The following is a 13,640-nucleotide window of genomic DNA, read 5'->3' on the forward strand; positions in this document are numbered from 1 at the left end:
GTGGTGTTGAGAATCGAACCCAGGGCCTCGCACGTACTAGACGAGTGCTCTACCGCTGAGCCACAGCCCCAGACCCTTTCTTTTGAATTTTTAAGAGCAAAATAAAATTATTTGGGCTGGGGATGTGGCTCAAGCAGTAGCGCGCTTGCCTGGCATGCGCAGGGCGCTGGGTTCGATCTCAGCACCACATAAAAATAAAATAAAGATATTGTGTCAACAGAAAACTAAAAATAAATATTAAAATAAATAAATAAATAAAATAAAATTATTTAATTTCGGTTTGAAAGTATTTTACAGACATGATTTATGAGTATGCCACAATGAAAACTATGAAATTAGTTTTGTTGTCTCCATTTTACTGACGAGGATGTTGAGGCAGAGCATAACTGATTGGCTTAACCTGGTGCCACACACAGGAAAGGGGTTGGATGAGGACTTGAAGCCATCCACCCGCTGCAGAGCCTGGGTCCTCACTGCCAGCTTCAGTGAGGAGAGGGGGGCTGATGGTGACCAGAGAATGCTTCAGATGGGCAACCTGCTCAGCTCCCGCCAGCCCAAACCCCGCAGGAATGTCTCTGCTGAGACCTGATGTCTGATTTTAAAGAGAAATAGCACTTTAGGATTCAAAAGGAACTTTCTGGTTTTTGAAACACATTCTGGCCCAAGCCAGCCCTTGCACAATCCCATGTGACCTCTGGCTGGTCTTGAAGGTCTGGCTTCACGGGAGCCTTTCCAAGGGCTGACCTGGATTGTGCAGAAACCAGCCCCAGAGGGCCTGCAGGGAAGAGCCATGCTCCTGAGCAGCTGCACTGTGGCTGCCCCCAGGGGACATCAGCCACAGCCACTGTGTTTCATTCACTCACTTAATATTTGCCAAATACTATCAGCCTCCATACAGAAGGCTGACTTAGTCTCTGTCCTCCTGTGGACTCAGAGTCCAGTTCCTTTAGGGTCGCAGGGAACTAACTGAGGCTAACTTGTAAGGCCACCAAGTGGTTGACAAGAGCAGGAGGGCAGAACAAGGCCCCACCAGATCTCAGGTCCTGCTGGTCTCTTCTGTTCCTCATACTTTCCAGGCACATTCTGCCTCTGTGCCTTTGCACTCACTGTTCCCTTTACTTAGAATGCCGTTCTCCCCTTGGCTCTTTCTCATCCTTTGGAAATTGTGAAATTTCGCCCTGTTCTATTGTCTTTGAACCTGCAGTTCCTTTGTTTATTGTCTTTCTTCCCCACATGAGACTGTGTGTTAGACAAGCAACGGGACAATGTCTGTCTCATTCACAGGGTTAAGCACACAGCAGGTGCTCAATTGATGCTTGTTAAATGATTGCTATGTGTGTATCAGGGCAGAGATTAATGTGCTTGAACACAATCACAAATGCTTTAAAAATCACAAAGTTCAAATGCTTTGATCACAGAGTTTATTTCTGAGCGTATGTAGGCTACAAGGAGCTCCAGAGTGTGGCCTGGCCCTGGCCCTGGCCCTGGGGGTTCACCATGGCGCCCACATCAGACATTGCAGGCTGTGGGAAGGGGAAAACCTACCTTTCCACTTAAGTGGTCGCCTCACTTCCTTTTCAATCCCACTGGCCAGATTGTGGTCACATGGCTGTGCTCAGCTGCAAGGGAGGCTGGGAAATGTAGTCTGCCCAGTTCTGAACTCTGGACAAAGTTGCAGTATCTTGGAGTGGAGTCGAGCTCTGCAGCTGGCATGCTATTCAAATCTGGGTGAGAGTGGAAGGAAGAGAGCATCCTGGATGGAGCATGGGGAAGGGAGGGACGTCAGGGAGGACAGCCAGGAAGGGACTGAGTTCCTCGAGCCCAGAGATGGAGGTGTCAGGATGACCCAGGGCTTGGGGGCAATGGCACAGCTCGTGGAGGTCACTAGTGGCCTTGGTGACAGCCCAGCAAGGCAGTATGGATTTGGACTGAGAGTTTCTGTGTCCCCAGGACGCAGAGCTGGCCGAACGCCTCAACGCCAGCCTGGCCTTCTTCCTCAGTGACCTCCTGTCCCTGGCAGACCGCGGCTTCGTCTTCAACCTGGTGCGAGCTCACTACAAGCAGGTAGGCGTCAGTGTGGCCAGTGACGTGGCGGAGGACACGTGGGGTGATGCGCAGGGCAATGTTGGCATCCCCAGTGATTGCCCCTTCCCTACAGGTGGCCACGCGGCTACAGTCCGCCCCTAACCCCACAGCGCTGCTGACCCTCCGCTTGGACTTCACCCGCATCCTGTGCAGCCACGAGCACTACGTGACCCTCAACCTCCCCTGCTGCCCCCTGTCACCCCCGGCCTCGCCTTCCCCATCTGTGTCCTCCACAACCTCCCAGGTAGGTAGGCCTCCACTTCTGCCTCCTCCCCTTGGCCTGGAACACACCTCAGCCCATCCTCTGTGGTTCCCTCATTTCTGTTTGGACCGCTGAGACCCAGGGCTGCTGCCAAGGTGGGCTGACCCTTTACCTTTGACTTTTCACCTCTGAACCTTCACCCTGGCCCATCAGTCTTGGCAGTTTCCCTGGAAGTAAAGCTTGATTTTTTCACCCCTGAATCTGAGAGTGACATTCCACCTGCTGTTTCTCAGTCTTCTGACTTTTGACCCCATGACCTGTCACCTACAGATAGGTGACCTCAGACTCTCAGTGCTGGCTTTAACCCCATGCTGTCACCTCCAGATGAGTTACCCCAGTCTCTCATCTCATGATATCATAACTCCAGTCACTCCAAGATGGCGTTGAGGTGACCTCACCTCCGCCCCTTGACTGCAGGCACTCTGCCGTCCCCCGTTTCTCCCGACCCTCTGCAGAGCTCCACCTTCTCCAGCCAGGCCCCGGACCCCAAGGTGGCCAGCATGTTCGAGCTGAGCGGACTGTTCCGGCAGCAGCACTTTCTGGCCGGGCTCCTGCTGACGGAGCTGGCTCTGGCCCTGGAACCTGAGGCCGAAGGGTGAGCCCAGATTCTGCGGGACCCCAGGGCAAGTGGCTGCGCCGGGAGCACGTGCTCCCTCCTGAGCACCCCGTCGCCCCGCAGGGCATCCCTCTTGCACAAGAAGGCCATCAGCGCCGTGCACACCCTGCTGTGCAGCCACGACACGGACCCCCGCTACGCCGAAGCCACCGTGAAGGCCCGCGTGGCCGAGCTGTACCTGCCGCTGCTGTCACTCGCACGGGACACTCTGCCACGGCTACATGACTTTGCTGGTCAGCAGGCCAGGGAGGGGTGGGTCACGTGGTCCAGGGTTCGGTCCCCCAAGGCCAGGGTGGGAAAGGCCAGAGCTCTCGGGTCAGAGCAGGGGCGAGAGGCCAGTTCTACCGCAGGCTCTGTGGAGCCCGCAGCCTCTCCAGCCTTAGATTCACCCGGAAAGTGGGGACAGTAATGGCACCAGTGACTTCACAGAGCAGTTGAGGTACCGTAGCTCTGACCTACTGTCAGCCCCTAGCCACAAGTGGCATTGTCCTGACACCTCCTGAGGGGGTGTGGGGGGACAGTGGGACGCGACTGGGTGAGAGGAAGGTGGGGCTGTGCGTCCACTCATCAGCAGACGCCCCGGGCCACAGAGGGACCTCGTAGACAGCGGCCGGCAGCACAGACCGGGCCTTGGGGGTCAGTCCCGTCCACCCTCCGGGGAGGCTCTCAGCGGTTTTCTCTTGAACTTCTTTCCTGCTCCGCTTTCTCTCCGCGCTCCTGGGACTCCGCTCCACGTACGTCCGCCTGGTGTCACACGTCAGCTGTGCCCACTCCTTTACCTCTGTGCTTCACCTGGGAAGTGTTCTGCCCACCTGTCTTTGAGGTCACTCATTCCGGTCTCTGTCCACCCTGCCATTGAATTCTGAATTTCAGATATTATATTTTCATTTGAAAAATGTCCAATTTCATTGTTTTTCATAGCCTTCATCTTGATGTTGAATTTCTCCATCTCTTGGCCCACTGTGCCTGTCCTTTCCTCTGATTTTAACTACGTTATTAATTTGTTTACTGATTTCTGAGACGGGGTCTTGCTGCACTGCCCAGGCTGGTCTCAAATCTCTGGGCTCAAGTCATCCCCAGCTGGGACTGGAGCTCACACCCCACACGTGGCAGATCTGCGGACATCAGCTTGTCGTATTCGTGTGTCTGCCTCTGCTGCCCCTTTTCCTCTCCTCCGTCTCATTTTCCTGTCTGGTCATGTGTCCTGTGGTTTTTTTTTTTATTGTGTTTTGGACGCTGTATACAAAGGAACCACAGGGCTGAAGCAATGTGGTCTTCCCCAGAGAGCTCTTCCCTTCGCTGTCAGGCAGAGGCCGTGAGGGGCGGATCCCCTCCTACGCTGAGCTGGGCTAGAGTTTCAGAAGTCTCCAGCGCAAGGCAGACGTGGGGGCATCTGTGGTCCCAGCTACTCGGGAGGCTGAGGCAGGAGGATCACTTGAGCCCAGGAGTTCAAGACCAGCCTGGGCAGCATAGGCCCAGTCTTTTAAAAAAAAGAGAGAGAGAGAGAGAGAGAGACTGAGACTCTAGGGAAAAAATCTGTAGTACATCTGTTTTCAGCTCCTCCCTCTGGTGACAGTTCTTTGAGGCCAGGGATATTTTTCAAGATAATAGATTTAGGGATCAGACTGTTGAGGTTCAACTCTTAGCTCTTCTCTTTACCTGCTTTGTGAGCCTGCACAAGTAACCTATCTGTACCTCAGTTTCCTCATCCTTAAGGGAATAATAAAAGTACCTGCCTCAGGGTTCTTTTGAAGTTTAAGAGTTAATTTAAAAAAAACAAAAATTTTTTTTGCAGTCAGTGCTGGGGATTGAACCCGGGGCCTTGCCGACTGATTAGAGCAGGAGGCTGCGGAAACACAAATGGGTGCTGTACGAACAGCCACCGTGTTGCTGCTGTTACTATTGTGGTCACAGTCTTCATCCTCTTTGCTGTTTGTGTGCGTGTGTGGTCCCAGGGACTGAACCCTATGGCTCTCTACCACTGAGGTGCATCCTTGCCCTTTTTACTTTGAGACAGGGTCTCACAAGTTGCCCAGGCTGCCCTTAAACTTGGGATCCTCCTGCCTCAGCCTCCCAGATAGCTGGGATTACAGGTGCACAGCACCACACGCAGCCCTCTGTGTCCCTAAGAGTCCTGTGGGCCAGGTTGTGGTCTAGCCATTGAGCACCTAGCAGTGCCCAGAGTAGACAGAGCCCAGGCTTCTGTGGGTCTGACAAACAGTAGCATAATTAGAATATCTAATTAAAAGCAGAAAGTAGGTTCTGGGTGTAGAAGTCAGATCCCAGCCTGACCTGGTGGGGAGGGGGTGATGTGAGACTTCTGGAACTTGGGGCCCGGGTTTGGCACTTGCTGAGGACTCATTCTTCTCCCCCATCCCCACCTCCCTGCAGAGGGCCCAGGCCAGCGGTCAAGACTGGCCTCCATGCTCGACTCAGACACTGAAGGCGAAGGGGATATTGGAAGTACCATCAACCCATCGGTGGCCATGGCCATTGCGGGTGGCCCCCTGGCCCCTGGCTCCCGGACCAGCATCTCACAGGGCCCTCCAACCGTAAGTATGAGGCTTGTGCCCGGGGACACCATCCAACTGGCTGAGAGAAGTCATGTCATGAGAAACACATGGGCCAGTATTCGTCTCAAGTGGAGAAAATGAACCGGCTCTGGCCCTCTCTGGCCCCAGGCATCTCGCTCCGGCTGCCCGCTTTCTGCTGAGTCCAGCCGGACGTTGCTGGTGTGCGTGCTGTGGGTCCTGAAAAACGCAGAGCCAGCCCTCCTGCAGCGCTGGGCTGCTGACCTGGCCCTGCCGCAGCTGGGGCGGCTCCTGGATCTGCTGTACCTCTGTCTGGCGGCCTTCGAGTACAAGGTCCGAGGGAATGGGCGAGGCTGTGGTGCAGGGCAGGCTCAAGGGGCCCGGTGGGCTGGCGCGCAGGGCTGGGGTGTCTGCGCACAGGCTCCCGCCAGGCTGAGGTCAAAAGGGCTTAGTTCTGTGTCAGCCAAGGAATAAGAATAGAATTTGGAAGGTGGTGAGATGGGAAAGAGAGAAGTGAGCTGCATCTTCTAGCGAAGATCTTAGAGGTTGTATGGGGCCCAGAGCAGAAGGACTGGGCTGCCCAGAAAGAGCAGAGGTCACTCTGAACCCCAGTCCTCTGGGCCCCCAGGGGAAAAAGGCCTTCGAGCGCATCAACAGCCTCACGTTCAAGAAGTCACTGGACATGAAGGCCCGGCTAGAGGAGGCCATCCTGGGCACCATCGGGGCGCGGCAAGAGATGGTGCGGAGGAGTCGCGGTGAGAGGAGGACCCGTCCCCACCAGCAGGCCACCTCAGTCCCCCAGCAGCAAGCTTTGCCCAGAAGGAAGTCTGTCAGCTGGGGTGTGGCTCATTGGTGGAGGCTTGCCTACCTCGCTCAGGCCCTGGGTTCCATCCCCAGTCCCACACAAAAAAGGAAGTCCCCCATGTGTCACTAGTGTCCATATTCTCCATCTGTCCTCATGTTATTTGGGTTTGGGGTGCCTGCCTACTCCGCAAGGTTTAGCTTTGCCCAGCATCCCTCAGGATTTTCCCATGACAGTGTCTTCATACTGTGTTTTTCCCATGCTCATGTGTGTCGTCCTGTTTTTATACATCTATGAACACGCGCTCACATCGCAGAGAGGAGCCCATTTGGGAACCAGGAGAATGTTCGATGGCGCAAGAGCGTTACACACTGGAAACAAACATCAGACCGCGTGGACAAGTAGGTCCAGTGTGTGTGATACTGTAACAAGCTACTCCAGGAAGGCTCTTTATAAAGAAAAGAGGTTTCTCAGTTGTATAGCACTTATTTAACACGCCTGAGGCCCTGGGTTCATTCCCAGCACCACACACACATACAAAAAAAAAAAAAAAAAAAGAGAGAGAGAGAGAAAGAAGAAGAAAAGAAAAATGGTTTAGAGTCTGAAAGTCCAAGACCAGGTGACCCCATCAGTTTTTGCCTCTGGCAGATGGCATCATGGTGGTGGGAGCCTGTGTGGGTGGAACCAGGCTTTTCCACCAGTCCACTCTTGAGAACTAAGGAGTCCCACAAGAACGACCTTAATCTCTGCTGAGGGACGTAAGGACATTGCGCTAATCCCCACTTCTGAATATTGCCATACTAAGGACCAAGCTGTCAGCACATGAGCCCTTGAGGGACATGCAAACTATATCGAACCGCAGCAGGCAGGGAGGGGTTCTAGAGAGCTGCTGCCCCACTGGGCAACCAGTGGAGGAAGGGAGCTCAGTTGTGACATGGGATCTGGCCCTGAGTGGCTTCACAAGACCTCATCTCCCCTTCAGGACCAAGGATGAAATGGAGCATGAGGCCTTGGTGGATGGGAACCTGGCAACAGAGGCCAGCCTGGTGGTTCTGGACACGCTGGAAATCATCGTTCAGGTAGGGTTTGATCCAGCATGTGCCCACACAGTGCCCTGTGATCTCCAACTCTACGCTCCCTTTCCTTCCCTAAGCCTGTAACCACCCCAGTCTCTAATACCTGGATTTCTGGCCCCTTTCCCCAAAGACGGTGATGCTGTCAGAGGCGCGAGAAAGCGTCTTGGGCGCGGTACTGAAGGTTGTGTTGTACAGTCTGGGCAGCGCCCAGAGTGCCCTCTTCTTGCAGCATGGCCTGGCCACCCAGCGGGCTCTGGTGTCCAAGGTGAGCACCCCTTGACTTCCACAATTCACAGAGTCATAATAGCTGCCCATTCACTGGGCATTTACTTGACAGTTTCATGAAACAGTCTCCTTAGCTGCAGTTTACAGAGGAAGGGACTGAAGCTCAGAGTGGTCACCCCACTCCCCCGGGTCACACAGCAAGGGTGCAGAGCCAGCTCTGACTTCACAGGCCACTGTTGATGGCCAAAGAGGGCAGAACAGCGATGCCCCTGCCCAGCCCCATCTGGCAGCTCCCGAGCCAGGACGGGGAAGGGCTAAACAGTGTCCTCTGGGTCCCGGGGGCAGTTCCCAGAGCTGCTGTTCGAGGAGGACACGGAGCTGTGTGCCGACCTCTGCTTGAGGCTCCTGCGACACTGTGGCAGCCGCATCAGCACCATCCGCACGCACGCCAGCGCCTCCCTGTACCTGCTCATGCGCCAGAACTACGAGATCGGCCATGTGAGTGGGGGAGGGGCTGCCTAGGCCAGGCTGGGGCAGGGCAACTGTGGGGGTCGCAGTGTCCCAAGGGGAAAGAGGGAGGGGTGGCAGTCACCGAGCATCTCAAGCATCTTGGGTGGGCAGAGGGGTCAGGATGAGGGGTTCAGGTGGGATGGGCTCCTCCATGCAGATGGGGGTAGCAGCCGGCAGCCTGGGCAGGTGCTGGATGGGGCCTGGTGTCCAGGCTCCCGGGCCACTCTATCTCCCCTGCCCCACAGAACTTTGCCCGTGTGAAGATGCAGGTGACCATGTCACTGTCGTCCCTTGTGGGGACAACGCAGAACTTCAGTGAAGAGCACCTGCGACGGTCCCTCAAGACCATCCTTACCTACGCTGAGGAGGACGTGGGGCTGCGGGATAGCACCTTCGCAGAGCAGGTGACGCCCGTGTCCCACCCTGGGCCAGCGGTCTGCCCTCCCCTTCCCAGCCCTGACCCCACCCTCGTTGGCCGTGGACATTCCCTGGCTCCAGGTGCAGGACCTGATGTTCAACCTGCACATGATCCTGACCGACACGGTGAAGATGAAGGAGCACCAGGAGGACCCCGAGATGCTCATCGACCTCATGTACCGGTGAGCCCGCCCGCCCGCCCGGCCTGCGGCCCTGCCCCGTGCCTCCTGGCCCCAGGAGAGAAGGGGCGGCAGGGAGGAGCAAGCCTGCAGTGACAGGAGGGACAAGTAAAGGGGCAGGAGAGCAGACAGGTGAAGCTGGCCGGCCAGCAGACAGACCCCTGAGGGGACGACGAGACACAGGGGACCACCAGGGAACGCACCGCGGAGCGTGTGTGCGGCCCAGCTCCCCTGCACTGTGACAGGGACCCGAGCTGTCAGCTCATAGAGAAGCTTCCTCCAGGCTCATGGTCTTGGAGGTCTTAGTCTGTGATCAGCCTCGTTCCTTTTGTGCCGTGGAGAGAGACACATGGTAGGAGCATGTGGCAGAGCAGGGCCCCTCCCTGTGACCAGGACACCGGGGAGGAGGAAGAGGCTGGGGCCCCAGATCCCCTTCAGGGCTTTCAGTGACCTGATGACATCCCTCGCGGCCCCACCTCTTAAGAGACCCATCACCTCCTGAGAGCACCTCTGGGGGTCAGGCCTTTACTTCATGGGCTCTAGGGGACACTGAGATCCAAGCTGTATTTGGCTGGAGATGACTGGGTGGCGGAGCGCTTCCCTGGTACATGCGAGGTCCCGGGTTCCATCCCCAGTGGGTGGGGGGAATTCCAGATGATAACAGAATGACAGATGAGAACCAGGACAAGTGAAGGGGAGGAGAGGTGAGGGGAGTTCACCTGTAGTGCCAGGTTCTCGGGAGGCCAAGGCAGGAGGATCACAGGTTCACGGCCAGCCTGGGCAACTTGGCAAGATGCTGTGTCAAAGTAAAATTTTAGAAAAGGCTGGGGAGGTTGCTCAGGTCGAGTGCCCTGTGCAAGGAAGGAGGGAGAGAGGGAGGGGGGGCAGGAGGGAAAGGAAAGAAAGAAAAGAAACGTGGAGTTGGGAGCTGGGCAGGGGGACCCACCTGTTGGAGATAGGGATGGCAGGGCACCTGGGAGGTGCCCACGGGGGTCAGGTGACACGGTGCACAGAAAGGAATGGTGAGTTCAGGGGGGTCAGGGTTCCACAGGTGAGCTCATGAGCAGGCAAAGTGAGAGTGACATGGGGTGGCAGTTGAGGGGACAAGAAAGAAGGAGGGGGTGGGATAAGTGAGGAGACAGGCAGATGGGGGAGGAGGGGAGATAAGTGTGGAGTCAGGTAAGCAGAAGGTGGACGAGGCGCAGCAGAGGAGACTTATAGGTCACCAGGAAACAGGTAACAGAGGACAAGTGAGGAGAGGGATGAGGGGAAGAGGTGAGGTGGGCCAGGAGGGGCCAGGTGAGCCGGAAGGCAGGTGTGGGAATAGATGAGGGGACAGGCAGGTGGGGGATGGGCTGGCAGGGGGATGGGTGGGGGACAAATGGGTACATGGGACCAGGTAAGCAGATGGGCGGCCCATGGCAGAGGGTGGGGTAGTGAGCCTCGTGGGTGGATGGTGTGTGGGAGGGACCCGTCCTCACGTCCCTCTCACTTGGACACCAGGATCGCCCGGGGCTACCAGGGCTCCCCGGACCTGCGGCTGACGTGGCTGCAGAACATGGCGGGGAAGCACGCGGAGCTGGGCAACCACGCAGAAGCCGCCCAGTGCATGGTGCACGCCGCCGCCCTGGTGGCCGAGTACCTGGCCCTGCTTGAAGACAGCCGCCACCTGCCTGTGGGCTGTGTGTCCTTCCAGGTGAGCGGGTGGGGGTGGCGAGCAGGGAGGGGAAGGCCAGGTGGGCCAGGCCAGGGTCTGACGCCACCTCCCACCCCAGAACATCTCGTCCAACGTGCTGGAGGAGTCCGCCATCTCCGACGACATCCTGTCTCCTGACGAGGAGGGCTTCTGCTCTGGGAAGCACTTCACCGAGCTGGGGCTGGTGGGGCTGCTGGAGCAGGCGGCCGCCTACTTCACCATGGTGAGGCCCGGGGCTGCAGCACAGGGCTCGGCCGGGGTGTCAGCTGACCTCTGCCCGTGCCTTTCCCTGCTGGGGACTTAGCAAGGACGATGTTGCTCCTCAGAAGCCCTCTTCCTGCCTTTCTCCCCATTACACCTTTGGAACAGGCCTGGCTGTAGCCAGCCCTCCTTCCACACACAGCTGCAACGGGAGGTTTGTTTCCATAGAACCTTTGCAGCAGTGGGAAGGAAGACAGAAGCTTATTGCTTCTGCCCTTTTCTGTCCTTTATAAAACCAGCCTCTGAGCCAGGCGCCGTGGCTCACACTTGTCATCCCAGCTACTCAGGAGGCTGAGGCAGGAGGATCGCAAGTTAGAAATTTAGCAATGCCTTGTCCCAAAATAAAAAAAATTAAAAGGCCTGGGGGTGTATGTAGCTCAGTGGTAGAGCACTTGTCTAGCTAGCGGGCACAAGGCCCTGGGTTCCATCCCCTATACAGCAGAATAATAAATAAAATATAAAAGCAACTCCCACTCCACTCTTTGGAACACCTATTCCATTTTATGGAATGAAGTGTGGCCCAATTCTGGAATTGAAAATAAAGCCAATTAACAGTTTTAAGTGACTGGGGATGTAGCTTATTGGTAGAATGCGTGCTTAGCATGTGTGAGGCCCTTGGTTCCACCCCCAGTACTGGGTGGTGGTGGGGGGAGTTTAAAGAAAGTTGTCATATGCCCCCTGCCCCATACCCATCACCCCAATTCTGCAGCTACCTGTGTTATTCTGTTGTGTTTCATCTCTTCTTCGTCCCTAACGTTTTTTTCCTGGAGTTTATTTTAGAGTATTTTTTGGTTTTTTGACGTATAAATGGACAGAGTTCACAGTTTTTATAAAATACATGCCGCTAGTGCATTTTAAACCCTCCCCCCGCTCAACATGGTCCAGCTGGTAGTGGACATCACCCAGGGGGTTATTAAGAATGCAGATCCGGGGCTGGGGTTGTAGCTCAGCAGTAGAGTGCTTGCCTAGTGCCCGTGAGGCACTGGGTTCGATCCTCAGCACCCCATAAAGGTATTGTGTCCATCTACAACTAAAAACATACTTAAAAAACACAGAGTCCTTGGCCTCTGCTACCCTCCAACCAGGCCCTGAACTTAAACGAGACCCCAAAGACTCGTACGCCTGTGCACGCCTGAGACACTCCGGCCTGAAACACATCCCAGCTGTCGCCCGTCATGTGCTCACTGCCTCTGTGTGTGGCCCTCACTGACAGAAAAAAGCCCTTTACAAAACTCTCCTCCCTTAGGAGCGAGTTCATAGGAATGCTTTACTATCACTTCATCCCGGTCCACGTTTGGATGTCCCTGATGTATCCTAGTTATCATTTTGGAGACTGGGGGTACAGCTCAGCGGTAGAGCACATGCTTAGCGTGCACAGGGCCCTGGATGCAGTCGCTGACACTGTGTGTGTGTACATAGATTTTTTTTTCAGTTGCCTATCTTGAACCAGGGTCCATAAGGGGCCCATCATTACTATGGCTGATGGGGGCCTTTCTGCGTGTGGGGGGTGGGGTTCTGGGGGTGGAACCCAGGGCCTCTCACAGGGTAGGCAAGTGCTGTACCACTAAGCTGCAGCTACAGCCCCAGTCCCTTTTTAAAATTTTTAAATTGATATGTAATTATTGTATTTATGGGGTACAATGTGATTTCTGTTTCTGGGAATTGTATTTATGGGGTACAATGTGATTTCTGTACTGGGAATTGAACCCAGGGCTGCTTAACTACTGAATCACATCCGCAGCCCTTTTTAATATTTTATTTAAGAGACAGGGTCTTGCTAAGTTGCTGAGGCTGGTTTTGATCCTCCTGCCTGATGTTTTGGTACAAGTATGCGATGATATAAGCATAGATACAATGTCTATACCATATGAATCAGGTACCAGTATGGAATAAGCAAATTAGGGTAATTAGTGTCTCCATCAACTGAAATATTTATTATTTCTTCAGTTAAGAACATTCAAAGTCCTCTGTCTTTCCTTTTTTTGATGGTGCTGGGATGTAACCCAGAGCCTCACACAGTCTGAGCAAACTCTCTACCACTGAGCTGCACCCATCCATCTTCCAGCTATTTGGGAATGTATGATACTTTATTGTTAGCTTCATCATCCTGCTAATAGTTAGTGTTATGCATCTTAAGTCTTTTTAAAACACTTTTTTTTTTTTTTGGTACTAGGGATTGAACCTAGGGGCTCTTTACCACTGAACTATATCCCCGGCCCTTTTTATTTTTTTATTTTGGGACAGGATCTCACCAAGTTGCTGAGGGCCTCACAATAAATGGCTGGAGCTGGCCTTAAACTTGCAATCCTCCTGCCTCAGCCTGCGAGTCTCTGGGATCGTAGGCATGCACCACTGGACCTGACTTAAAATACTTTTTTAAAATAAACTTTTTTTTTTTTTTTGAGTAGTTTTCAGTTTATAGCAAAATGGACCAGCAAGTACAGAGATTTCCCATATCCTCCTTCCCAACACAGAGATTTCTGCACTATCAACGTCTCTCCAAGTGACATATTTGCTGCAGTCAGTGAACCTACATTGACACATTGTCACCCAGAGTTCATAGTTCACAGCAGGGTTGTTTTGATACATGTACAGTGACATTCATTCACCATCATAGTATCATACAAGGTAATTTCACTGCCCTGACTCTGAAGTCTTTTAATCTAAAAAGACAAAAACTGAGGAATCCGTTTGCAGTCAGTTCCCTATATTTTTGAAATAAGGTTTTATGCTTTTTTTTTTTTTTTTTTTGTCATGCTGGGTATGGAACCCAGGAACCCAGAGCTCGGGCATGCCAGGTAGGCACTCTACCACTAGGTACACCCACACCCCTCCCAGTGAGATTTTTTTCAATATGCCAACTCCTCTAGTGATGTTTTAATTATTTAATTATTGTCACTTTGTTGGAGTCTTCAAAGACAATGTCCTTGGGTAGAAGCCAGAGAGTGGACACAGACTTTCTGACAGTCAGTCAACAAAC

General features: G+C 54.1%; 1 protein-coding gene across 4 annotated transcripts in view; it reads left to right on the top strand.

The window, feature by feature from the left end:
• The window catches only part of Dock6 (dedicator of cytokinesis 6), a 46,108-nt gene that overhangs the window by 27,629 nt on the left and 4,839 nt on the right, over window positions 1-13,640 (top strand). For all 4 annotated transcript variants that reach the window (XM_027955164.2, XM_027955165.2, XM_071602495.1 and 1 more), the window contains 15 exons: window positions 1,951-2,064; window positions 2,159-2,329; window positions 2,803-2,942; window positions 3,027-3,196; window positions 5,355-5,515; window positions 5,645-5,827; window positions 6,123-6,249; window positions 6,613-6,697; window positions 7,279-7,375; window positions 7,503-7,637; window positions 7,943-8,095; window positions 8,353-8,511; window positions 8,606-8,706; window positions 10,207-10,399; window positions 10,479-10,622. In XM_027955164.2, the coding sequence (XP_027810965.2) occupies window positions 1,951-2,064; window positions 2,159-2,329; window positions 2,803-2,942; window positions 3,027-3,196; window positions 5,355-5,515; window positions 5,645-5,827; window positions 6,123-6,249; window positions 6,613-6,697; window positions 7,279-7,375; window positions 7,503-7,637; window positions 7,943-8,095; window positions 8,353-8,511; window positions 8,606-8,706; window positions 10,207-10,399; window positions 10,479-10,622 (2,133 nt within the window). The remainder of the gene's footprint in view (window positions 1-1,950; window positions 2,065-2,158; window positions 2,330-2,802; window positions 2,943-3,026; window positions 3,197-5,354; window positions 5,516-5,644; window positions 5,828-6,122; window positions 6,250-6,612; window positions 6,698-7,278; window positions 7,376-7,502; window positions 7,638-7,942; window positions 8,096-8,352; window positions 8,512-8,605; window positions 8,707-10,206; window positions 10,400-10,478; window positions 10,623-13,640) is intronic.

The sequence above is a fragment of the Marmota flaviventris genome, chromosome 1 (assembly GCF_047511675.1).
Source record: "Marmota flaviventris isolate mMarFla1 chromosome 1, mMarFla1.hap1, whole genome shotgun sequence".
NCBI lineage: Eukaryota > Metazoa > Chordata > Mammalia > Rodentia > Sciuridae > Marmota > Marmota flaviventris.